Source organism: Blennius ocellaris, assembly GCF_963422515.1.
Source record: "Blennius ocellaris genome assembly, chromosome: 3".
In the NCBI taxonomy this organism is placed as follows: Eukaryota; Metazoa; Chordata; class Actinopteri; order Blenniiformes; family Blenniidae; genus Blennius; species Blennius ocellaris.
Window position 1 is genome coordinate 21,598,012 of NC_137652.1, and position 24,820 is coordinate 21,622,831.

General features: G+C 45.2%; 2 protein-coding genes across 3 annotated transcripts; both read right to left on the reverse strand.

The window, feature by feature from the left end:
• Positions 1–73: 73 nt before the first annotated feature.
• On the reverse strand, positions 74–14,958 carry kdm2aa (lysine (K)-specific demethylase 2Aa). 2 transcript variants are annotated; one of them, XM_080494206.1, is made up of 25 exons: positions 14,824–14,958; positions 12,089–12,227; positions 11,909–11,987; positions 11,782–11,828; positions 11,482–11,660; positions 11,279–11,385; positions 10,598–10,691; positions 10,230–10,383; positions 10,032–10,147; positions 9,812–9,938; positions 9,310–9,581; positions 9,129–9,206; positions 8,727–8,854; positions 8,522–8,645; positions 8,177–8,305; positions 7,611–7,694; positions 5,386–5,418; positions 4,899–5,004; positions 4,180–4,791; positions 3,436–3,601; positions 3,100–3,354; positions 2,843–3,006; positions 1,708–1,854; positions 794–1,012; positions 74–393 (listed from the first exon to the last, which is right to left on the reverse strand). In XM_080494206.1, exons 1-25 carry the CDS (start codon positions 14,827–14,829, stop codon positions 212–214), a joined length of 3,747 nt encoding a protein of 1,248 aa, XP_080350332.1. In that variant the 5' UTR covers positions 14,830–14,958; the 3' UTR covers positions 74–211. The 2 variants fall into 2 exon arrangements, with proteins under 2 accessions (XP_080350332.1, XP_080350331.1); XM_080494205.1 differs by lacking the exon at positions 14,824–14,958 and adding an exon at positions 13,828–14,437.
• Positions 14,959–18,082: 3,124 nt separating this feature from the next.
• Positions 18,083–24,452, reverse strand: stx3a (syntaxin 3a; the record flags this gene model as incomplete). Its single annotated transcript, XM_080520520.1, has 10 exons — positions 18,083–18,160; positions 19,084–19,194; positions 19,867–20,001; positions 20,120–20,193; positions 20,583–20,691; positions 21,280–21,350; positions 21,804–21,878; positions 21,967–22,066; positions 22,157–22,231; positions 24,423–24,452. 10 exons carry the CDS (start codon positions 24,450–24,452, stop codon positions 18,083–18,085), a joined length of 858 nt encoding a protein of 285 aa, XP_080376646.1.
• Between the last annotated feature and the right edge of the window lie 368 nt (positions 24,453–24,820).

A 24,820-nucleotide genomic window follows, 5' to 3' on the forward strand; every position in this document is an offset into this window, starting at 1 on the left:
TTTCGAGTTCTCTGCACAGCTGCAGCACCCCCTGCTGGTGGTGACAGTTTTACCCCGAATACAACAATTGGTCAACAATTCACCTTTTATTTTGTTCTTGTCCAATAACAAAACAAACATTAAAAAAACAACCTATGTACATACAACACAATGCGTCTGGACAACAACAAGAGACAGACGCGTTAAGCGTCTCGGAGCGTCCAGTTCAACGTCAGTCGAGGCGCTGGATGAGCTTCTCCTCCATCATACAGAAGAGGGCGACGTGGGACAGGTCGGAGATGAAGGCGTCGCAGGCTCGGCGGCTGACGCCGGTACAGCCTCGGAGGTCGAGCAGGGTGACGGAGTGGAGACGCTTCAGGTAGGACAGACAGCCGTCTGTCAGCTCGCTGCAGCCTGCAACACAGACGGGAGGAGTTTTCCACATGAGTGATCACCAGAGCACTGAAATAGGTTAACATTTGATTTTTAAGGAACAGAAGAGTGTGAAACAACTCGGATATTACTATAATAACCTTTGAATATACACAAATCTGACGTACCAGTTCAGCAAAATATCTTTAGTTAAAGCCTGAAGTTGGGAAATTAAGATTAAACGTCCAATAAATCCTGCTTATTTTTTATAAACGCAACAAATGACCCCAAATGTGCTGAACTCCTGTGTTCCAGGTTCTACTAAAGCAGTGAGGGAGCTACTTCTGGTCTCGTTGTTTGGTTTTGTGCGCCAACACGTGTTCATTTTGCCCCTCTCTCTTTGAGGGCTAAACCACAAGGCTTGTGGCGACACGCCGCTCACCTGCCAGAAGGAGCTCGCTGAGTTTGTTGCGCGTGTGCGACCCGGCGGCGGCCAGCAGGCCGATGGAGACGTCGCTGACGTTCTTGCAGTGGGAGAGGTCGAGGCGCTCCAGCTGCGGCATGTGGCGCTGCAGCAGCCGCAGGGTGGAGTCGGTGACGTCCAGGCCCGACAGGCGCAGCGTCACCATGTTCCTCAGGCGACTGCGGGACGACTCCGATCCTGCGGCAGGCCGTGGGAACAAAACGCGATCAGCACCGCGACTGTCGGAATAAAAGTCGCCAACTTGAAAAGGGGGCTTAATCTCGGGTCTGACTGGTTAAAGCCATGGAGGATAAACGGTAATCGATACTGATGTTCACGCTCTTTTTTTTTTGTTTTTTTCACTAGTAACATACAGGAATATTGTGTTTGTCTGATGTAATGTGTTATGTGACCAGCAGAGGACGCGTCACCTCACAGCAGAGTGAAGCCTGAAAAGCCAATGGTGCATTTCATGCCTCGTGTAAGACTAAGCAGTTTACGTCAGTGTTAAGTTTATAACGACGCATATTGATTATCGGATAGTTTTTGTTCCCTAGTTATCAGAATGGAGCCCGAACAAATCCATATTGGTCGGGCCCTGGTTTAAATTTCTCTTCCTCTTTAAGGCTTTAAGAAACCCGATTTAAACCACAGCGAAATGTGAATAAGCTCATGGAAAGACACAGAACAGTTCATCACGGCACCACAGATAAAAGTCGCATGAACATGCAAAGAAAACATCTCCTCAGTTCGGACGAGCTGAACATGGAAAACACGTGGAACAGCGGATGCAGAGAAAAAAAAACATCCAGCTTTTCATTCGAGTACAACCCAAAAGCAGATGTGTGGCGGAATCACTGTCCGTCTGGAGTTTCTCCTGTCTGGACACTCACCCGGTGGGCTGACCATCTCTTTGATCTGGACGTCATTCACACCTTCACACCAGCGCAGGTCCAGCAACCGCAGGTGAGGCAGACTGGGAGAAACCATGGCCGACAGGCAGGACCAGGACAGGCCGGTCACCCTCAGCTCCCTCAGACCTGAACACACAGGAACCGTCACGGGTCTGTCCCAACGTCTCTGTCCACTGAATACATTCATTAGAGCGGGGGTCGGCAACCCGCGGCTCCTTGAGCCTCTGTCCTACTGCAGTTCATCCCGGAGGGACGTAAGGAGGCAAAGCGCACCCCAGAGCGCAGTCCCGCTACAAAGAGTGGCGTAAAATGTAGGCGGGTCGTGAACGACGCAGCGATGTAACGTCATTACGCAACAATAATGGCATGAAGAACGGAGAATTGCAGCTGCAGGTCATGACAGCGGATCAACTGGTATCTGAAGCTGGGAGCTTCCTGTACCTTTCACAGGAAAACCGGTGCGCTGCGGAGCGCCGACAGTTCCAGGAGGTTCATTGCAGACTTGTTGAGAGTGACGGCAAATTCTAGTGAATTACACAACAACTACAGGACATTGAAAGCCGCACCACTCACACTCGTGGTTCTAAAAATTCCAGATCTCCCACATATATCTTCCATTTTAATGATGTGTCACAATAAAGGAGCCGAGAGCTGCAATGCATTATGGGAGTTTCTGTTTGTCGTGTTTTAAATGCAATTAATGGGGGTTATGTTAGGTTTGTAGTGTTGGTAATAATTGTGTTGTGTTTTTGTTGCTTGGTTCATGTAGTTTAGTTTATTAGTTGTAAGTTGGTAACCAGCAGTGAAGAAGGTTTTGTGTGTCGTGTCCTCCTGGCATGGTCCGCCTGGGGCAGTGTCAAAATTAAAATGTGGGTGTTGTGTTCAGTGGGAAACGGGCCCAAAGGTTGCCGACCCCTGCATTAGACGAAGGGGGGAAAGGAAACGTGCTCCGAGGCTCAACGTGTCTCATCAACTTCCTGAAACCTTTACACCTTCCGTCAGTCACTGTAAATGATGGCAAACCAGCCTGGGCGTGGTTAGCGTGCTGCTACCTGCTCGTCGCCGTTTTAATCAAGTCTATCCCTGGCGGTCTGGTGGTTCGGTGGCTCGGTACCTGGCAGTCTGGTGAGCAGACAATTGAGCTGTCTCTTGGCCAGAGGAGTCCAGGAAAGGTCCAGAGACGCCGGCTGCCGTTTGACGATTCCCGCCAGAGCCTGGTTGCTGAGCGGACTGCAGCGGCTCACGTCGATGTGGCTCCACAGACGCTTGTCGCAGCTCCTGCACGCCATGGGAGACACCATAGCAAGAACACCACAATGAGGCCGCACGGGAGACGCGGTGAGAACGGGCAGACAGCAGACGGAGACGTACCACTTGTACCAGGCCTTGCACACGGTCATGCAGGCCAGCAGCTCGGCTCTGTTCAGGTACATGAACACCGACACCCACACCTCCTTCTCGCCGCCCTGCTCGTTGCCTACGTCTTTGAAGGACGGCGAGGACAGCAGAGAGGGGTGGGACAGGGTGGCCGCTGCCGCCGCGGCCGCGGCCGCTTCCTCTTCGTCCGAGGAAGACGCAGAGCGAGCACGGGAGGCTCTGTCACCGTGGCTCCCGCGCAGACGGGGCCTGGCAGACCAGACGGCATGACGGTGAAGCACAAACTTGGCAGAGTCGTATCGGCGGTCAGCCACGGTTCACGTTGTATACCTGCCGGGTCCCCTTGGGGTTCCGCCGTCCGCCGCCGAGCCGTCACTCTTCAGCCGCGAAGGTTTGGACAGAGCGCTTTTCCTCTGGATGAAGCCCTGCGGCGTCGCGGCGCCCCCGGCGGCGCTGCGAGGACCCATCGCCGCTTCCAGCTTGGGAACGATGGAGCCTGGGCAACGGAGAACAAACTCATTCGAATAACAGTTTGGATCATCAATGACACTCAAGACAAAAAAAAAAAAAACACGTAAAACTGATAACAAAATCGCTTGCCTGTGATAAACTGTGTGTGTTTTATCACTTTGACATAATTGTACAGCAAACAATCACCGGCTGAAGACAACTTAAAACTTATTTGAAGAATAATCATTAAAATTGTGGCCATTTTTTTTTTACTATTTGCCTCTAAGATTGTCACTGTAATGTACCACCTGTTAATAAAACCCAACTATTGGATCTGAAAAGCACACAAATCCTTCAGTTTCTCTATTACTCACCCATACAAAGTAAAGGGAACATATAACAACCATTTTTTAGATTGACTGTAAATTATTTATTCATTTAGAAACTTCTTTATTGATCTTCTGACAGAAAATGTTCTAAACTGCCCTTTAAGATGAGCTTGTTTCTGAGCACCAAAATTCTCCATCAGCTTCTATTCTGTATTCAGAAGTTGTTGTTTTTTAATGTGAATCATTTCCTGATCGAAAGGAACTTTAGAAATAAAATTTTATTTCAAACTCTCACCAGACTGTTTCCTGGCCTTGTGGGGGCGCTGAAGAGTCACAGTGAGGTAGGATCCACTGAGCAGGTCGTCGTTCAGGTCAGACACCAGGAGCACCGGTGGCTCCGGGTCCGAGTCCCAGCGCCCTTCGTCCTCCGCCTCGTCGTCGTCCTCCTCGTCATCCTCCAGCGTGTCCATCTCTTCCTCCTCCGGGTCGAACTCCTGCCCCTCGCTGTCCTCGTCCTCGTCCTCATCCTCATCCGTCCGGCGCCGCCTCCTGCGCCGGTGCTGCAGCCGCTCCTTCTCCCCGTCTTCGCTGTCCTCCTCATCCTCGTCCTCCTCTTCGTCCTCTTCGTCGTCGTCGTCGTCGTCGTCTTCGTCAGAGTCCTCGGAGTCGTCTCCCCTGCGCTGCATCCTGGATCCTCCCCGCAGCCGGACGCCTCTTCCCCTCCGCACGCCATCCTTCATGCCAGCGCCTCGCTTTAGCTTGAGGATGGAGGAGCCGGCCGTCACGAAGCCCGCCCTGTTGCTCCTGAGGGCGGAGCCTCCTCGCAACAGGCTCCGCCTGTTGGCCCCGAACGCCCTCCTGGAGGAGTGACCGCCCCGAGCGTGGAGCGCCATCTTTCTCCTCTGTGCTGCAGATTCCAGGTATGCAATCCGGTGAGTAACGACCGCCATACGTTTGCAGTTTGGAACGAGCTTGTAGGAAAATTGGCGTCTCCGGCAAGGAGCCGCGACAAACCTTCGTCTTCGTCGTCGCTGGCGGAGTCGTCATCGTCGCGGCTGTGTCGATGCCGTCGGTAGATCTTTGCCATGCGAGCGTCCAGCAGTGCTGCGGCTTTCCTTTTCTACAAGCAGCCGGGAAACAGAGCGGAGACGCAGTGAAGCAACGCTTTTCACAGGTAAAAATCAAAGTGACTCACAGGACCACATCGTTGCCTTTCTTCAGTAAGAAATAATGTTTAAAGTCTATAGGGCATCAAGAAAAGCCACAATCTGAAACATTCTTAAAAGCAGAGCTTTCAATGAAATGATCAGAGAATTGTAAACAGTCTTTTTTTACTCATTTATATAAAAGAAGTTAAAAGCTTGGATATAAACTTCAGCTCTTGAAACCAACCGAGTTGTTTTCTACTGGTGTCAAAATCCCAATATATAAGAGATCATTTGGCCTAAAAATGAGACGTTAATATGCAAACAAGGCTGACAGCGTCCTGACTGAAACTCACCACTGGAAGAGCGTCTGCCCGGTCACTTTTAACCTGCCGGGACAAGAAGAAAAGTGTCACTGCCATAAAAAAAAACCCAACAACAACCACCACAATCTCTGCGTCAGCTCTGACTTCATTCTAACGTTGCTGTGAAAAACAACGTCACTGGTCTTTTACATTTGTGCGGGAAAGCTTTAAGCTGGGTGGCCCCGCGGCGGCCCCCTCCCCCACAGAGAGCCCACAGCGCATCGACACCACACACAGTGAACACTGTACACAGCCACAAAACAAGGTGAAGGGAGGAACATGAGGTGATGTTGTCGTTTGTCTGCCATCGTGTTGACACAAACAGACCACCACAAAAGTGTTTTGAACCGACATGAAATAAGGGAAAATAGTAGCATTCTGCTGAATTAAAAACAAAACATGGCCTATAAACACAAATATCCACAGCTTCAGTCAAAAGTACCTCCGCGAATCGATTCAGGGCCATAAATTTCGGTATCGGAGGGTCAAGTTGTGACGGAGCTCTTCCTCCAGTGAGATACAAGGAATCCCTCAGAAAGTATGGATGAATAGTGGAAATTAACAAGGATGACTGTGGGACTTTTAAAAAGGAACTCTTTCGAAATTTCTTGAACATTTTCCCTGTTGTGCCAATAAATTCTATTCTTATACTTCAAGACTTTAACGCCGGTGTTGAACAACTTTAAACCCAAAACCATCAACTGACATTTCATGATAAAATACAGTTTTGTTTTACAGTTTTTACAGACGCACCAAACAGGGTCACTTGCCTTATAAACATTAAGGGAAAATGCATTTAAGAGAACAGTAGTTACACAAAAGGCCTGTCTTACAATGAAGTAAAGTAAAAATGATCTTCCCACCATCGTCAATGGATCCAATAAACTCTTCATTTCGCTCTGAAAATATTCACCATCGGACGTCCCTGTGTGTTCTCTCCCCTTCATCGAGAAAACTTAGCAGCTCTCAGAGACTTCTGTAAAACTGGCGGGTTTTTTGTGTGACAATGATTAAAGCCGTCTTAAATTATACAGTCAAACACACCGATGAAGAGAAAGTTCACTTTCAGGCTCCCAGAGTCTGAAATGTGAACGAGTATGTTGGTTTAAAAAAAAAAAAAAAAACTAGACTGAGCCATTTAAATGCTTTATTATAAACATATGTTGTTTTCTCCAGTAAATATTAAAACAGGAAACATAACTTTGGTTTTTTTTGGTTTCCTGTGGATCGACAATCCAGTTTAAAACGGCAGATAAAAAGAAAGTTTGATCTCCCGTGTGACTGTCGCAGTCAGATTGTGATGAATGGTTCCCTTCAGAGATTCAACCACACACTTCTATAATGAACAGATCGAATGGTTTTCAGACACGTTTGAACCATTTCATGAGCACAAGAGACGCGATGCACTCGAAGCAGCAGGAATGTCGTCTTTGCTGAACGCACATGTTGGATATGAAAAGTCATGAGGAGAAGTGGGGGAAAACAATGGGGGGGAGGAAGAGGAGCAGACACAACTCCTGAAAGAAAACACAATGACTCCGCATCAGATATTTGACATTTCCTTCAGGATTTGTGCCGATTCTAGTAAAACAGATGGGAGAGGGGGGGGGTAGAAAAAAAAAGAAAAAAAGAAGTGGGGTGAGGTGCACGTGAAAGACGACGTGATATAGTACGCAGAGCAGGCGGCTCCTCTCACCAGTCTCGAGCTGATTGGCTGAGAAGGCAGAGGGGCCGCCACCAAGAGAAGTGACGCTGAGGAGGAGGAGGAAGAACAGGAGGGAAGGGGAGAGGGAGGAGGGAAGAAACCACAGCGGACAACCTCGCCATCCTGCAGGGAGCCCGCAGGACCCCCTACGGTAGCAGAGGGCCCGGGGCCCAGCCTGAGGACCAGGGGGCGGGGGGGCTGCTGGTCATCGCTGCCTGATGACTGACGGAGGCAAATAAACCCAAACATAACAGAAAGTAGAGCCACCCAGAGGGAGAAAAAAAAAAAAGGAAAAAAAAGAAAGAAAGTAATGAAGAAAATCATGAAAAACAAACAGGAGACACACCTGTTAGCTTTCACAGCCTGCCACCAAGTGTGTGTGTGTGTGTGTGTGTGTGTGTGTGTGTGTGTGTGTGTGTGTGTGTGTGTGTGTGTGTGTGTGTGTGTGTGTGTGTGTGTGTGTGTGTGTGTGTGTGTGTGTGTGTGTGTGTGTGTTGTTCAGACACTGTACCTCGGGGTCGGTGAGGCCCTGGACACACTTTGGACACTCCCAGCAGCTGGGCAGGTCTTTGTTGGTCACTCCTTCACCTGGAACCTGCACGCATTAATTATATTCACATTAGTTACTCAGAATCAAAGACGGGAACCTAAAACCTTACTATACTTCTCCCTACATCTCTTTGGATCTCAACTGAATGAATAAACACTGCCCGTCTGCTTGTAGCTAAACTGTGAAGAAACTCATCTTCAGGAGACAAACTGATGGATTGATTCTTGAGAATAGATTATAAAATGCATTTTTGACATTTCTTCAAATCATACAAGTGTTACAAAAGATAATGTTTCCCTTTAATTACAGGATCATTTCACAAGAATAGTACAAAACAAACCCGAAGCCACTCTGCTATAACACTGCCTGGGATATGCTACAACGTCTCATTTATATTCAACTTTTTTGAGGCGAGATTTTCGGAATGAAAAAGAAATATCTACAATTCACACCGTCTCAGCTGGACTTGCTGTAATGTGCGGCACACTGTACGCAGAGCAGTATTGAAGTGTGTGTGTGTGTTTTACCGTGAGGCAGGCAGGATGGACGATCTGTGCACAGTTGGAGCACTCCATCAGAGTGAGCGACGGGTCTCCCGTCTCCTCCTGGTTGGGCTCCTTACAGATCTCACACACTGCAGACAGCGGGAGGCCCGGCTACACACACACACACACACACACAATAAAACACCAATATAAACGGTCAAATCCATTTTTAGGTGAATCAAAGCAATGCGAGTGAACAGGTCTATGTAGTTGCATTTTTTACAGATTATGCCATCAGTTGTTCATCTCCACAGTATGAATACATACATAAATGAATACCGTGTAAAGGGAGTGGAACGAATGACTACAAACAACAAGAGTTCTTACAGAGAGACACTGCCGCAGCACGCAGGTCTGCTTCAGCTTCCCCGGACCCCCGAACTTCTTCATGTCTCTGCAGAAGTTACACTCGCCACACTCGGGCCTCACGCAGGCTTCGCAGCGCTTACACCTGCACGCAGAGAGACGCCGGCGTCAAGAAAGCGGGACGAAAGACCGTCGAAGGGAAGGTGCGGTGTCAGCCGCCACGCACCTGACCCTGCGCCGCCGCAGCACCGACATGGACGAGGCCGGTTTCTGAGGCCGCGAGATGATGGGGGTGGAGACCAGCTTGGGGCGAGGCGGCGGAGCAGGTGGAGGAGGAGGCTGGTACCACGACGGCTGCAACAGACGAAGACACACGATATTAATTTGGAGATCGAATGATGAGGCCGAACACGTTACTGTTCGACACGAGAGGGACGAGAGCGTCTCCGTTTACGAGACACATTTTGAACGTTTCAAATGAGAACGCGTCTTATGTTTGGAATAAAAACATGAACCTGTATTATTTAGAGTGGCCCGCCACTCCTAAATGAATGTAGGGGAAACCCTGCAGTTTCCTCTACATCCTGGTATTTTGCTTGTAACGCAGCAGACTGTTCCGACCACTCACCCTCTTTGGCCACCTGATGATGGGTTTCCCTGTGTAGGACAGCTTGGCGTTGTCGTTGGCGTGTTCCTTCAGTAGAGCCTGCACAGACGCGAGAGGTGAGGCGGGCGGCTCGGGGAACACACACACACACACACACACGCACACACACACGCACACACACACACACACACACGACGAGTACCTTGATGTGTGTGATGAGAGCCGGGGCGTTGTGTATCCCCGCGGGGACGCACTTCTTGTTGGAGGGCAGCGCCTCCAGTTTCCCCAGCAGGTTCCACAGTCCGTCCAGCTCCAGAGGAGTCAGGTGGGTTTTACCCGCAGGTTTGTCGGCCTGCTCCTCATCGCTGTCACCCTCCTCGTCCTCATCCTCGTCTTCTTCCTCCTCCTCCTCCTCCTCCTCCTCCTCCTTTACCTGCCCGCTGGACATGTCAGAGCCAGGCGGCTTCTTCAGACCTTGGGGAGAAGATGGTTAAACATCATTCTACAGTACGTCCAAAATGAGTACAATTTGAAGATGATGCAACATTTAATGCTGCAAAAACAATGAAATGTTGTAGAAGCAGGTCATCTATTTGCAGGATTCATGCATGTTTCAGAAATTCACAGTGTGACTTTCATACTTCACAAGCAAACTTTTCACTGCGTTGCCTTCTTCTTTTGAAAAACAAATACTTTGCTCTTACCAATCCCCAGCGAGTGTTTCTGGAACTCTGGTGTGAGGTAGGAGGTCTTGGTCATGCTGAAGACGTAACGCTCCAACACGTACCAGCACATCTCGTAGTAGAAAGGATAACGGAACTTCACTGGAACCTGCGATGGAGGAAAAAAAAAAAAAAAAAAAAACTCTTTGAAATCCATCTCTGGTCGTATTCAGAGATACGACCGGCTGGCGTTTGCACCTACTCTCGTTCTGTCCTCGATGTTACAGATGCTCAGCTGCGTCGGGATGTTGAAGCTGTGCAGGAAGTTTCCTCCAAACACCATCGAGTCCACGGGAGTGTACACGGCATGGATCCAACCTGAGCATCAACACAGGGACGTTCAGCTCCCGTCACACCGCTCACTTCCTGCTTTTCACATTTTATCAGCTCCTCGTTTAACCTGAGGGGATGATGAAGGTGTAGCCCTGCTTCAGCTCGATCCTCTGACAGTCTGACGCTCGGTCTCCCAGGAAGAAGTCCCCCTGTTTCCCCGACAGGACCCAGTTCTCATACAGCTCCAGGTTCTGGGGGGTCGGCGGGATCAGCCAGAACACCTGAAAACACACACACACACACACACACACACGTCAACACTGTGGGAACATCACGGGACGGAGGTGGGTGGGGTCAGGCTCTCTTCGTCCTGGGGGGGGGGCTTCATGTCAAAGGAGTGATGCTTCCTATCTCTAGTCAGGTGTGTTCAGGCAGAGGCAGGCCTGTAGGAGACACTCTCCCCACTCTGATCTGGAGTCACACATCAGTACCCACCTTGCTCCCCCTCAGGATGTGATACCACACTGACGTCCCCCCGAAGTCGATGTGGAAGTCGGTGAAGCAGCCCTCCACACTCATCAGGCAGTATCTGAGAGGAAACGACGCCATCAGTACAAAGCGCACGTCAAAACTCTGATTCAGTTCACAGATCCAATGAAGGAAGGGTCAAAACAGTGTTTTTGTTTTGTTTTTTTGACTGGGGATGCACCGATACCACTGTTTTCCAAAATTAGTAGTGTTTGAGAACTTGCATCTCGCCTCGTTTCCGCCGCACAAAAAGCGCAGGGATGGAACTGAGTGGTACGGAGCAGTATGACGAAGCGTAACTCGAGACAAATCTTTCCTCTGCAGAAAGTACGGTGAAAATGTAGGCGGGGTTTAGAGCACCGCAGATACGCGACATTGCAACTGTAATCTCAACTTATGAATCGTCTGCTTTGCACGAGTTGTTTAGTTAACTCCTTTTTAAAGAAAAACGGCTTGGAGCCAGCTGTGTGCTCCTTACTGGCGCCTTGCAGTGAAGTACCGTAAAGTGGCATCGGTGTCGTGGCAGCAGTGACAGTTTTAGCAGCACAAGTACTAATGACTGGTATCGAACCGATAACCGATACTGGTATGGGTGCATCCCTATTTTTTTTTTACACACTGATTTGGTTTCAGTTATAGTGAACTTACTTCTGTACTTTCGGGTACTGCATGTCATTGATGGAGTTTGTGGAATCTCTCTGTCTCTCTTTCAGGTGACGAGGCCACATGTTGTCAACCCAGTCGATGAGATCAACCTACACACAGACACAGACACAGACAAAGACACAGACCTCTCAGTTCAAGGCTTCCATTTGAATCCTAAATCCTAGACAGCCGTGTCGTGCTCGTACCGTGGCCGGTCTCCTGACCAGGTTCTCCAGCTTGGTGTGGCTGAACTCCAGACTGATGACGTTGTAGAGCCTCTCCCTCTGAGACGGGGGGGTCTCGTAGTAACGTGTCCACTGGGCCATGGACATTTCAGTCCCCTTCTGAGTGCTCACATCCATCACGTCGATCATCCGCCTGCTGCCTGAGAGGAGGAAAGCTCCAGTTCAGTGACTGGAAACCTCGAAACGATGCACTTCATTATAAATACTCTGGTTGTGTGTGTACATACATGAACACACGTAATACAGAGCCCTGAGTCTTACCCACAAACATCTTGACGTCATTGACACTGAAGTCACGTTCTGGCATCCTGAACAAACAACAATACAAGCAGGTTACTGATGCTCTGTTGAAAACAGAAGAATGAAGGGAAGCTGCGCGGCGGCTTACATGATTCCAAGTCCTTCAGGTTTCTCAAACAGGATGGGGTCCCTCAGACCGCCTCTCTGAACGTACTCGTATGAAAAGTCTGACACAAAGAAACAAATTAACGTTTTGTTGTCTTTTGTTATTTTATTGTGTTTTTAATCATCATCATTCCACACAAACTGCAGACTCGGCTCGACCTACCTCTCCCCAGCAGGCGGACGATTCGGTCAGAGCCAAATCTCTCGCTGGTCACTTTCTCCTCCAGGTCAAACATCCTCCTCCCATCGATCTCCTCGTCAGAGATGCCGTCGTCATGGTAACGACGCCGGGTACCGGCACGCTGTGGAGAGGACACAGAGGGGAAGATTTAAACTGACGAGAACTTTTTTATTTATTTATTTTTTTTAAATCACGACTCGTGCTCACAGAAGTTCGAGCCGAAGGAGCAGGAAGGATTAATGTATTTGAACTCGTTTAGTGTCTGAAGACATTTTCACACTAAAGCACTGAGCAAAGGTACTTTTGAGTCCGAGTGTGCTCATTCGAAATATTTACATAAGAGAGACCAAGTGACAGGAAGAGAACAGAGGGAGTCCCAGGTCACGACACGTGAGATGAGGCTAATCCCCAACCCAACCCCTCGATAATCTCCACCCCCCCTTTTTTACTACTATCTGTACAGCTTTCAACCATGCAATAAGATTAGGTTAATACCGGGTTTGACGGGTGTCATAAGCAGCTACACTAGCGAAACAGTTTCACATTCGGCCCCTCACCCAGTCATCACACAGACACAAGTTGGCGTTTTATTCATGACGAAGCCACCCGTCACAAATCGGCACCATTAAACTTCACAGAACAGCAGCGTCAGCCACCGAAGCGAAGGCTGGTTTTATACGTTTAAGCTTGTATCCCAGTTGGTCTGAGCCAAATAACCAACTCAACAACCTCACAAGATCTGCTTTCAATTATTCCATTACCATCCTGAAGCCTTTCAAAATATTATATAAGCTATATTCACCATTCAATGAAAGAAATGTCACTGTTTTATGAAAGAAAGAGGTTCCACTTTCTAATTTGATGACTGTATGTTGGAATAAAGTTCGGATAAGTGATATGTTGACTTGCCGTAGCGCTGCTTCTTTGACCAACAAAATGTGTTCTCAGTCTTGATTAAAGTATTTTTGCTGTTCAAGAGTTGGCACTATATCTCCACGGGATCTTTCTACATCTTTAGCTTGACCCCCGCTCAACCTCTGCCATCACTGTGATCTCAGTTCATTCCGTTTGCTGCTCGATAAAACTTCAGGAACTTCATCTCTGGCACTTTAAATTCAGGGTCCTGCCTTTAGAGAGACACTGTGTCAAAACAAAAGTGTTCATTGTTAATTTTGGTGTTTGTGTTGCTTCTTTTTAATGTGCATGTAGCACTTGAAGCTTCTTTAAAAGAAAAGTGCATAAGAAATTAAATGCATTATTATTATTATTATCTATTACTATTATTTATTAAATGTGTTCTTGAGTCCATACAGCGGCTTTTATATCACAGTCATTTGTGTTATACACCTGATGTATAAGAACCACACAATCCATTGATGGTTACTGACTTGATTTTGACAATATTACAGTGAAGACAAATGCTGATGGACCCAGCTCGCCTCACCCCAATGCAGCAGGAGACTTCAACACAAAAGCTTGATTTAGATTACATACAATCTTATTATGGTGGGATTGGTCACCCCACTCAGGATAGATTTTGTAAAAAACAAAAAAAACAAAAAGCACTTCAGATTTAAAGTTACACAGGGTGAGGACTGGTTACCTTCTCGGTCTACCTGTCTAGCTTGGACCGAAGCATGCACTTTTAACACAAAGGTCACCGATTGTTTTTTAAGCTTCGTACAGTGTGAACATCGTGGTCAGCCGAGTTTCAAACTTACCAGCCTTTTGCTGTACCGAGGCTTTGAATCATCCATCATCGGTTGACATCCAGCGATCAGCGCGGGTTCTTAAACCACATGGAGCCTCGTGGCTCCACCGGACAGTAAACAGAGCTGGGAGGAGTGTCTCCAGCAGGAGCTTCACTTAACTCACTTGTATGTTAACTCACACATATCGTGACCGACCAGACTGCCGTTAATACAAACCAAATCGAGATTTGCCCATTATTCTACACGGCTGCAACATTTACCGCTTCTCGAGACTCACTGCCTTCAACACATGCGTCCACAAAAAAACCGCCAACAGAACTTCATTTCACAAATGATAATGTTGTGTGCATTACCGTGGTTTTTTTTTATTAATAATAATGATGATGATAATAATAATATCAGAGGCGTCCTCAAGTGTTGAGCTTTGTTTCCCACTTGCACAAGCCAACGCAGCTTTTATCGCACTCGTCTTATTAATACCAACAAGGGTCTGTACGTCGCATTAAAATATGCAAATATCTACAATTATTTATCTCTCGTCAACCACTAAAAACATGTATTGTTCTACTACAGTCACTACTAACAGCATAAAGTTAACGCAGTCTACGAACAGCCGCCATTTTCCGTCCATCACAAACATCACGAAGCCCCGCCCATAAATCTGAACTAAGCCAATCACAGATATGCCGGCGAGGCATTCATTGGACCACAGCATTGTCACTCACAGGAGCGTTTGTCGATTATGATTGGTCTAGAATAACCAATACAAATCAAGAGAAGTGACCAATAGGCCAATGGCAGTACGGGTTGAAATCTCTCTCACACTATTGGCCAATGTTGCCTGACGCTTACCGTTACTGGATGGAGACGCCGCCTGTCAAAAAGAACTAGCCAATAGCGCAGTGATAGTCTTCCAAACCCCGCCCCTACCCGTAGCCCAATATAACAATCATCCACCATACGTGACGGAAATTAGCTAAAAATAACGGGTTTCTATGAACTTACCCCCATGGTGAGGATTGATTCGCACACTTTCACACGTCTGCAGTATCGTCCGGGCGTGAAAGTCCCGTTGGGCCGTTCTGCTCTGCTACGACCTCACATCACTGCGACACGTTTTGTTGCCTCCGCCTCAACGAGGAAGCGACCGCATCTCCATATAAGGAAAGTGGACTTTGGGCGACTGGCTGCTGATTGGCTGGAAAGTGTTTATCGGCTCTTGTGATTGGCGGAATGCACCTGTCTATCAAACATGTACGGCGAGCGAGAGGAACACAACAAGCCAAAGTATGACGCGCATTCACGAGTCAAACACAATGCCAGTAATCATTTATAAACAAAATAAAACCACGAGCGACCTGACGTGATGTTATAAACAATAGGGTCTGAGTCATTAGTTCGGGGATCACAAACCACTCGACGTCATCTTGACGGCTATCCAAAAAACCATAACAACCAAACTATACTAATTATTTACTATTAACGGGACCTTCAAAGATTTCCCTATGTTTTAGTGCAAAGAAGAACGATTCAATAAGCGATCGTCCGTTTAAAAAATGCTTTTCAACCAACTTGATCTCGTTACGTTGTTTGTTGTTTTTTAAAGACAATTAATGAATTTCACCATCAAGCCCATTTAACAATGGCCTGACATATCCAAAGCTATAAAGCAGCTTGCAGTTTCATCCATCTTCTGTTCAGAGTGATGTTGTTGCTGCTGATCCCAACACTGGATGAAAAAAGGGTTATTCCATGGAAGGGTCACACACTCATCACAAGACAAAAACACACTCACATTCAGGCTTTCGGGCACTTTAGAGCCAGTAGTTAACTGCTACTCCACTGTACAATCAGCCTGTGATAACTTCAATGAATTTTATTGCATTCCAAATTATAATGAATGGGTTGACTTTGAATGCGAAACTGCCCACAGGTGGCTTGACTTTGAGCTTTATGTTTCAAATCTGCAGAAAGATCTAGAATCTTCTTTGCAATCGTAGCTCCCCTTCAGGCTAAAACTGTACATTTGTATTAAAGTTGTACATTTCATGGATATCAGTGAGAATTTGCTGCTTTACAAGGATGTGTGTACATTTTTCACTCATCAATTTTCTGTTAACAACGAGGACCACATGTCCAAATAAACCTATGCTAATTACAATCAAAAGTGTTTCCTGAAGACAAAAAAATTAATCTGAAAGTTTACAAAGATCTTTGGACTTATTGGAAACTAGCTATTATCCAGTGAAATTGAAGGTTGACATGAAGGACAGTAAAATAAACACATTTCAAGAAGTTGAACAAAATAAATAAGAGACTCTTGTTTTTATTTGTGTTGACAAGTGGACAAAGCCAGAAAACAAGTCTGTACAAATGGAAACTTCCCAGGGCCTCACTTTGACTTCTACAAAGTCACAGATCTTAAACAAGCAGGGAAGGAATCAAAGACACATGAAAATCACACATCGCGTTGTCAAATGTCGCAAAACTACTAATAACAAAGCACTGAGTCATCATAATCATCATCACCATCATCATCATCATCATCATGAAATCTACAGTTGGAAGACATGGTGACTGTAGGACTGTGGCATCAGAAACAAACCACAATGAGTTATTTCAGTTCTATGAACAAGCGCTGGGGTGCACACACATTAAAACTGAGTTCAGTCTTTATAATAAACATACAAACAACAAACAAACTCAAACAGAAAAAACACCTCACGCTGTGTCAGTTTAGTCAAATGGAGCAGGGCTGTATCTAATTCTATACCTAAATCCACACAGTGAGACTGATTTCGATAACTAATCTACTGTTCGTCGCTTTATCAGTAAAACATTGCGTGAAATCGTCAGTGGTTTCGTTTTGGTCATTGACTTGAGAAAACTCATCGCAGGTGCACGTCATCCACAGCATGATAAACTGAATATGTAGTTGATAGCACATGTATTGGCACCGCAGCATGGATCCAGAGTGAAACACACACAAACAACAGGACAAATGTACAAGGGAGCAACAGGAACTGTGTCAATACTCACGATAGTGACTTGTTTGTTGTGTACTGGCTCCTGTAGAGATGCCACTGTGGTGATGATTTTAGTGATTTTTATGGACATGAGGCGCTTCCTGTCTTGTAATTGGTTTCATGTTGGCGGTGGAGAAACATGCTGACAAATTCTGAACAGTGTCCAAACAGTGTTTTAGTAAAAAAAAGGTTTCACTGAAAAATAAACTTTCACAGATCTGCATGGGTAGTGAACGGACAATGAAAGCAAAATTGTCCATTGTGTCATTAAAACATTTCTGTTTCTGCTTCAGTGACATTTTTATTTGCAGGTTTAAATAACCAAATCTTCAACATAATGAAGATGGAGAACAATACACCGATCCACAAGGTCTAAAACTGGAAAAATTCAACGGCCACTTTCAAACTAAAAGCAAAGCAGTTGTATTGCATGCAGCAAGTGAAATACATTTTCATTTCATTCATAATTTCTCATTACGTCCTCATTACATTTTCTCATAATACATTTCTTGTGGGCCAGTCTGGGAAAACTAACAAGTCATTGTGATCAAAAGGGAAAAAGTGGAGCTCAAATGAATATTTTTTTCTATAAAAGACACATTTTAACACAGCAAGCATGTAATGTAAACATAGTTAAATTTGGTTAGAGTGAACATAAGCCTCTGGTACTGCTTTTTGGCTGTAGTTCTCAAATATTTTCATGTCTGTAATCTTAATGACTGATAGTGCGACTTTCATTCTTGATGTATGAGATTTGGATTTTAATACTGTGATGTATTTTGTCCGGCCGGGTGGTAAATTAGCTTTAAGAGTTTGCCTCCACTGTAGAAAAAGTCGTGTTGAAGAAAAGACGATGTATCATGACAATTAATCAAAATTTGTTGTGTTGCTATAACTGATCAGGTATTGTCAATTCAATTACATATTCAGTTGTCTAAAATAAGCACTGGTCACAGATCCAAAAACACACACAAACCATCATTAGCTGGAAATTACCTCACAAACACCATTCAATTTGATACAAACGCTGCTAAAGTGACCACACAGAGTTCAAAGCCAGAGACAAAAAAAATCCAAAGCAGTCTGTCGTGTGAATGTGGAAATACACAGTAACTTTAAATAAACCTGTGTGAAGTGAAGTCAGGACCCCATGAGAGGAGTTCTGGTCTCACTGGTCCCGCAGCTCCACCTCATCTCGTCCCGAGAGCTCAGCTGGTTCCTGGAATCCTTCACTTCTCTTATTTGATGAAACTGTAGAGGAAGGAACCCAGGACGAGGGCCAGAATCACACAGCAGCAGAAGATCATCATTTGTTTCTGAGAGAGAGAGAGAGAGAGAGAGAGAGAGAGAGAGAGAGAGAGAGAGAGAGAGAGAGGAGAGTCAATTGAACAGTGTCAACTTCAACTGAATAACAAAAGAATCACAACCAATTCCAAATGACAACACATGTTCACACAAGGCATACACAAAGCTGAAACCTGAATGGGAAAGCTTGCGTTGCTTAACAAAAGCCACAACACAACACAACACAACACAACAGATTGGAGATCTAAACATTCATGTGGACGATATCAGTCTATTCCTTTTCTTTGTCTTTTCTGACAGGATTTAGCGTCAAATGCCGGCGATCAACAGGCTGATTGAGATGCAAAAATATTGACGAGGCACTTCGCATTGGCCATTGATGGTAGAAAGTGGGCGTGTCGAGGGCGGGATATGAACTGCGCAACCTTCCAGGTCGATTGGGATCTATAAAAGGAAAGTGCGTGCCGTGCAGTTTAGATCTTTTACATAAAAGCCGTCTCCTCAGGTGTCCCCCAAGGCTCTACACTGGGCCCCATCCCCAGGCATCCTTTTCATGTATACAATTTACAGTTTCATTGCCATGCAGATGACACACAGACCACCAGATCAACCATGCATTCACTTTAAAGTTTTACTTCTGATATTCGAGGTCCACCCATAACTTCACTCCTCCATAACCTCACTCTCAGGTGTGCCTCCTCATTCAGCCTCACTGTCTCTTCAGCCTGCATGACCTCCATGAGGTCCAGAGCTTTCAGCCACTCGGCCTCCCACCTCTGAACCCAATTTGGGACTCAGTGTCTTGCTCAATGACACTTCGGCACATGGACAAGTGAAACTTTCCGATTGGGGGGACGAGCGCTCTATCAACCGCACCATGCCGCCCAGTGTTTCCCAGAGTCTTGTGTTTCAGGCAGTTTCAGTTGAAACTCACCCGGCGCGCCTCCTGCTGGAATTTAGCTGCCTTCTTGGTGTCTGCCACGGCTCTCTCCACGAAGCCCACCGACTGGTCCATGTTGCTTTCAATCCTGTCGATCATTCCTCCCTTAGAAGCAGCGCGGTGAGAAAATACACAAACAGATTACAACACACATTTCTGACATTCGTCTCACGTATTTCAGGAAACTGAGAAGCACACTAAATGTTTAAAATACACAAATACACAGAAAAAATAAAAGGTTGTGTCCCTTCTCCCTATATTTGATCAATTATATTATTGAAAGCGAAGCATGAACCGCTCAAAGAGCCTTTTTTTCCATAACAATTACTGAATACATGAAATAGTCCAGCGGAAAAAGAAAAAAAAACAACCCAGTTGTCGTAAAGGAGCTTCTGTTTCAAGCTAAATGTCAACGTGTGAATCTCATGTGTGCCCCAGTCATTGTGTGCACGATACACCGGTCAAGGCTCAGCAAAGACTTCATGTGAGTTTTGAGAAAAAACTGTGTTTCTTTCTGACAGGTCACAAACAATATAACCGTCAAGTTCATGTTCTGTTGCTGGGTTTTTTTTTTTTTTTGGAAGATTCCAACTCTGTCTCTGGTTTCAGGCTCCTTGACTTCCTGTCCTCATGCCTGATTGCTGTTCCTCACCCTGATGTGTTTCACCTTCGCCTGAGTGCGTCTGTGTTTCTGTGTGGCTGTTCCCCGCTCTCTGTGTTTCACTGTCCCCGATGTCTGAACGAACCCGATTAGCTGTGGAGTGTGACTATGTGTACCTGGTTTTCCACGAGCATGGCGATATCCACAAACATGTCATGGAGTTCCTTAATGCTGCTTTCCAGTCTCATGATGTCTTTATGACGAGCTTCTATCTCATTCAGGGCCTGCTGGTTGATCTTCGAATCCATTATCTGAGGAAGGAAAGAAGGGTGTGAGGGGAGAGAGAAATAACATAAAAGGGAATGAGACAAGTTGTCAAACTTCAACAAACAGGAACCTGACACATTTTAAGTAGGGTGATATAATTACCCCGGCGGTGAAGACAGCAGAGTTTCCTCCTTCCAGCATTTCCTCCAGCTCCTCGTCAGTGGTCGCTTTTCCCGCTGTCAAATTATAAAACCCAAATTATTACTATGGAAATGTTTCACTGTTGACATGATTAAAAATGGACTTTGCACATTTCTAAACCTTTGAGTCGCAAAACATTACATTGGGACACTCATTAAAAAAACATAGAAAAGGATGATAACAATAGTGTGTGAAACATTTAAAACTTGTACAACTGACATATAAACAGCCAAAAGTTGGAAATTTGTGTTTGAAAGTTCATTTTAAATTAGCATCTGGATATCAAAGTAAATGTGGCGTTATAATATTAACCAAATAAAGCACAAGAGCAGCTTTCACTGGATCCATTTTAATAAAGTAAATCTCCACCTACCCCTCTTTAGATACTGAAAAACGTTTGCGTGTGCACGTGTGAATGACTTACTGATCTCCAGCTGACGGGCGATTCGTCCTTTGCTCTTGTCTCTGAAGTCTACCTGAGCCTCGTTGTACTTTGTCATCACTTCTACGAACTTCTTAGCCAGGATTGCATGCTGCAGGAAACAAAATAGAATGATGCCCTCCAACCAAGAGAGTTTCTATCGTCAGTGCGAAAGAAGTTCTGACTATTGTGTTTTTGCTCACTGGGATTTTTCATAATCAGTTTGCTCTCATGAGAAGGACAAACTCAGTTAGAAATAAAGGATCCATAACATCAGCTACTGCCCGTGTGACTGAGAGTGTGTGTATACTTTCATTTTACTACATTTACACTCCATCACTGCTGTGAGACGTAAGGCATGTAGGCCAAAAATGACTTGCTTGTGTCCAATCCTGCTAACATGATAAATTTATAACATTATAAAAGGACATAAGCTGACTTCAGGTCAGAGATCAGGTGCTGGAGAATAAAGTGCAAAGCTGCTGTCAAGTTCATATCTGAAATAAGCAGGCCTCCACGTTTTTTCCCGCAGGGAAGTTCCTGCATTGTTACAGCGTTGACACCTGCGGCTTATAGTCAAGTGGGGCCTAAATAATGTACTTTTTTTTTTTCTTTTTAAATTTTGCTGGTGTGGCTTATATTCAGCTGCGCCCAATAGTCTGGAAAATATGGTTGATTTTATGTTTCTGTATCATCTGACCTGTGACTTGCGTATCCTGAGGTCGGCCGAGGCTCTCTCGTCTGTATTCGACTCAAGCTGACGTTCAATACCTTCGCGCACGCGCGCGCGCGCACACACACACACACACACACACACACATACACACACACACACACACACACACACACACACACACACACACACACACACACACACACACACACACACACACACAGAGGCGAGAAAAAAAGGATGTTTCCAAAATGGATTTTGATCAGGTGTACAGCACCTTAAACATAATATTAGAAGTACTTTCAATGAGTTACTTATCACAAATCTGCAGTAGAAAATCACACAGAAAAGTTTTCATATCATAATGTACATGGCACTTAAAGCAAGTGTTTTTGTTTTGTTTTATTTATCATATGAACTGTGTTTTGGTGGCTGTGGGTTCCAGACTGAACTTGTAGTATTTCTACCATATTCTCTGTATGATGGAGACATATTTCTAAGCGTTATGAGCCATTGCCTCCTCCAGCCCCTCCAACAGTGAGAATACTCACTTTTAAGCTTGTTTCTTGCGTTGTTGGCTGACTTTTTGATTTCATTAGTGAGAGCTTCAAGGTCGTCCTGCGTTTCTGAAAGAGAGAGCACAGACACTATGAGCAGCAGTAACAGAGACACTAAGACACTTCGACGTGCTGAACTTGTGCTGGAGACAGATACTCTGTTCAGACGTGGGCGCCGACAGGATGGTGGAGTACAGTTTCTTGATTTCTGAGACGCTCTCGTCAATCTTATCAATGCTGACGCGGATATCTTCAATCTGAAAGGCAAAGAGTCACACAGACAGCAGTGAGGTGAAGGTACGTTTATTCGCGTGTTATTAGAGATGAGATGGACACAATACGAATACCTGAGCAAAGAAATCATCCATAAAAGCTTCATTTTCCACAGGAACCACGATGTCGTCACCCCCAGAATCACTCTTCTGTTAAACGCAGAGATTTCAGGAAGACTTTAACATCAAACTCACCAAAAAAATCCCATTAAATCCCATTTTCATGATCCAAATAGGAATTGGTTTAAGATCTTCAAACCACTACTTGTCTGATATTCTTACTGTGGATGTGACTAAAATAATGTTTATGAAGGTTTGAAGGCATTCCTGTGAAGGTACATGACATTACAACACGAAAAGATGATATATTGAAATAAGAATTTACTTTGGACAAAACATGTTTATTCCATTCTCCAACATCAGACTCACTGAACAATCATGGCACGTAAATCTTTTAATCTTTTAATTCACATGGCAACGAGCAGCTGGGTGAACAATCACGAGAGCATCAGGACATGAAATCAGGGAAATCTAGTCAGACTTTATCAGGTGTTTAGTGTTCAGTGAAGGTGTTCAGTAAATCGTCTTCTGTTCCAGGCCTTACCTGCTTTTGTGGAATGGTGCGATAAGAACGTGCTAAAAACCAAGGAGCTGATCATCGACTTCAGACAGAACAATGACAGGCCACAAGAAAGCACCATTCACAATCAAAAGGTTGAAATCGTAGACTCCTATAAATATCTAGGAACTGTGTTTGACTCACAGCTTAAATTCGACTTAAACATTAAGCCTGGTTGCCAAACAGTGTCAACAAATAGTCCGTTTAATGAGGAAGCTAAATTCTTTTAATGTCTGTGAGACAATTTCACAAAAAGTTCACCATTCTTTTATTGAAAGCCTTTTAAGCTTTCCTGTTACCTGCTGGTACAATGGGCTTTCTGTAAAAGACAAAAACAGCTTAAATAATATTAAAATGTGCTCCAAAATTATCGGAACTCCTCAGAGGGAGTCTGAGGATGGGCTCGACATGTGAAAGAAAATTTGGCTGAAATCTTTTCAGGGTTCTTTACAACTCAAATAATCCCTCATTATTAAAATTTTCAAGTGTTCAATACTATCAGAGTTTTAAAATAGATCCATTTCCCGAAGCTTTTGGGGTTGAAGCTGCTCTCGTTGTTTGGAGCCGTATACCAGAAGATGTACATTTTCCTAGGCAGATACTGATGATGTGGAAAAATAAACCTTTCCTAATCTTGTAAAGATGTCCTGCGTAGGTTTAATACATCTGGAGAAGTGAAGATATACTTAGAACAATTGAACTGAGCACCCTCGGATAATTGAATATGTGCTAATGGACACACAGGCAGATGTGACTGACATGTAGGATTGTCATTGTGATAGTTCCTGTGTTGGTTCAGTACTTTATTTCATGTGCCAAGTTGCATTCTGCAATATGTATAATTTGTTACATTTGTACATTTTTGATTGTCATGTTGGTATGAAAAACAGCTTTGTCTTGTTTAAAGGGGTCCTATTCTACAGCTTTATAAAAACTTTTGCATGGCTCTTGGTCCAAAACACTTTGTGTTCAAAGTTTATTAGTCCAAATCCAGCCCCAGCTCCACCCACATATGTCCATCTTGGGAAGAAGAAGTATTTCCTCTCATGGTGCCATGTGCCAGAGCAGAGCTGCCTAATTGTGGGAGGGTCAAAGAGAGGGCCTACCTTGATTGGGATTGACTGAACACCATATTAAACTGTATGTTATCATATTATTTACATCTCTGAAAGATAATAATGTACACAAATGTAGCCTGTCCACAAGAAATGTACGTTTTCCCCTATTTTTCCATTCCTGCTACGATCAATGCAGGAAAAATAAATACGTTTATTTCACTTCCGCTCAATCTGAAAGTGTTAACCTGCTCATTCAATGTATTTTAGCCTCCAGTTTAACCTTTGGTGGCCCCCTGACTGTTTGTTACCTGAATAGTGGTAGTTGCCTCTCTGTGTCACGTGACCCGCCCAGACCAGTCAGGTGGAGGCGCAACTCGCATCGCACGCGCTACTGGCCTCACGCTCACGACTCCAACCAAGCAATGAATTAATCTGTTTGGACTTAACGAGCTTCTAATGAACTGTTCTCGGTCTGCTGGGGTCTTTAGAGAGGAGGGGGCTTCAAACACTAACACTCTCAGCAGGAGTTGCACTTTATTCAGAACGGTGAAGCCGTAAATCCCCAGATATTTATTAATACGAGGGCAGGTGTTAATTTTACACGCCGTTCTTGGCGCTCACCTCAGGAAATAAAAGTGAGTACCTGCACATTAAAATGACCTACCTCCTTCAGCTGCGCCAGTCGGTCCTTCATCCTGACAGCTTTGGTTCAGGGACGATCTCAAAAGTATAAAATAACAATAAAAGTTCAGATAAATTGTGAATCCTGGACAGAGTAAATATGAACGCTTCTTCTCTCTTGAGACTCGTCGTGGTCAACCTAACCTGAAGTCCACTAAGCCTCCTAAGAACGGATTAGAACAACAGTGAGGACGATAAAGCTCTGAGGGAGTGAGGCTGCCCCTTCCTCCTCTTCCTCCTCTTCCTCCCCCCCCCTTCCTCCTCACAGACTACCTGCCATCCTCTGCTGTCACTGCACCATTTAGACAATATGAACACACTTTAGTCATTTGATTTAATTTATGTGACACTTTCATAGGTAAATTCTCAAGTTATAAAACA

What these genes read in the sequence shown, in the direction of transcription:
- kdm2aa (XM_080494205.1), bottom strand. Translation starts at nt 13,866, where the DNA reads ATGATGGATGATTCAAAGCCTCGGTACAGCAAAAGGCTG. An exon ending in CCTGAAGGACTTGGAATCAT is followed by an intron (nt 11,829 to 11,908) that starts GTAAGCCGCCGC and finishes TTGTTTGTTCAG; the next exon opens with GATGCCAGAACGTGACTTCA. An exon ending in AGGGCCTCACCGACCCCGAG is followed by an intron (nt 5,419 to 7,610) that starts GTACAGTGTCTG and finishes TTGTCCCGGCAG; the next exon opens with GTTAAAAGTGACCGGGCAGA.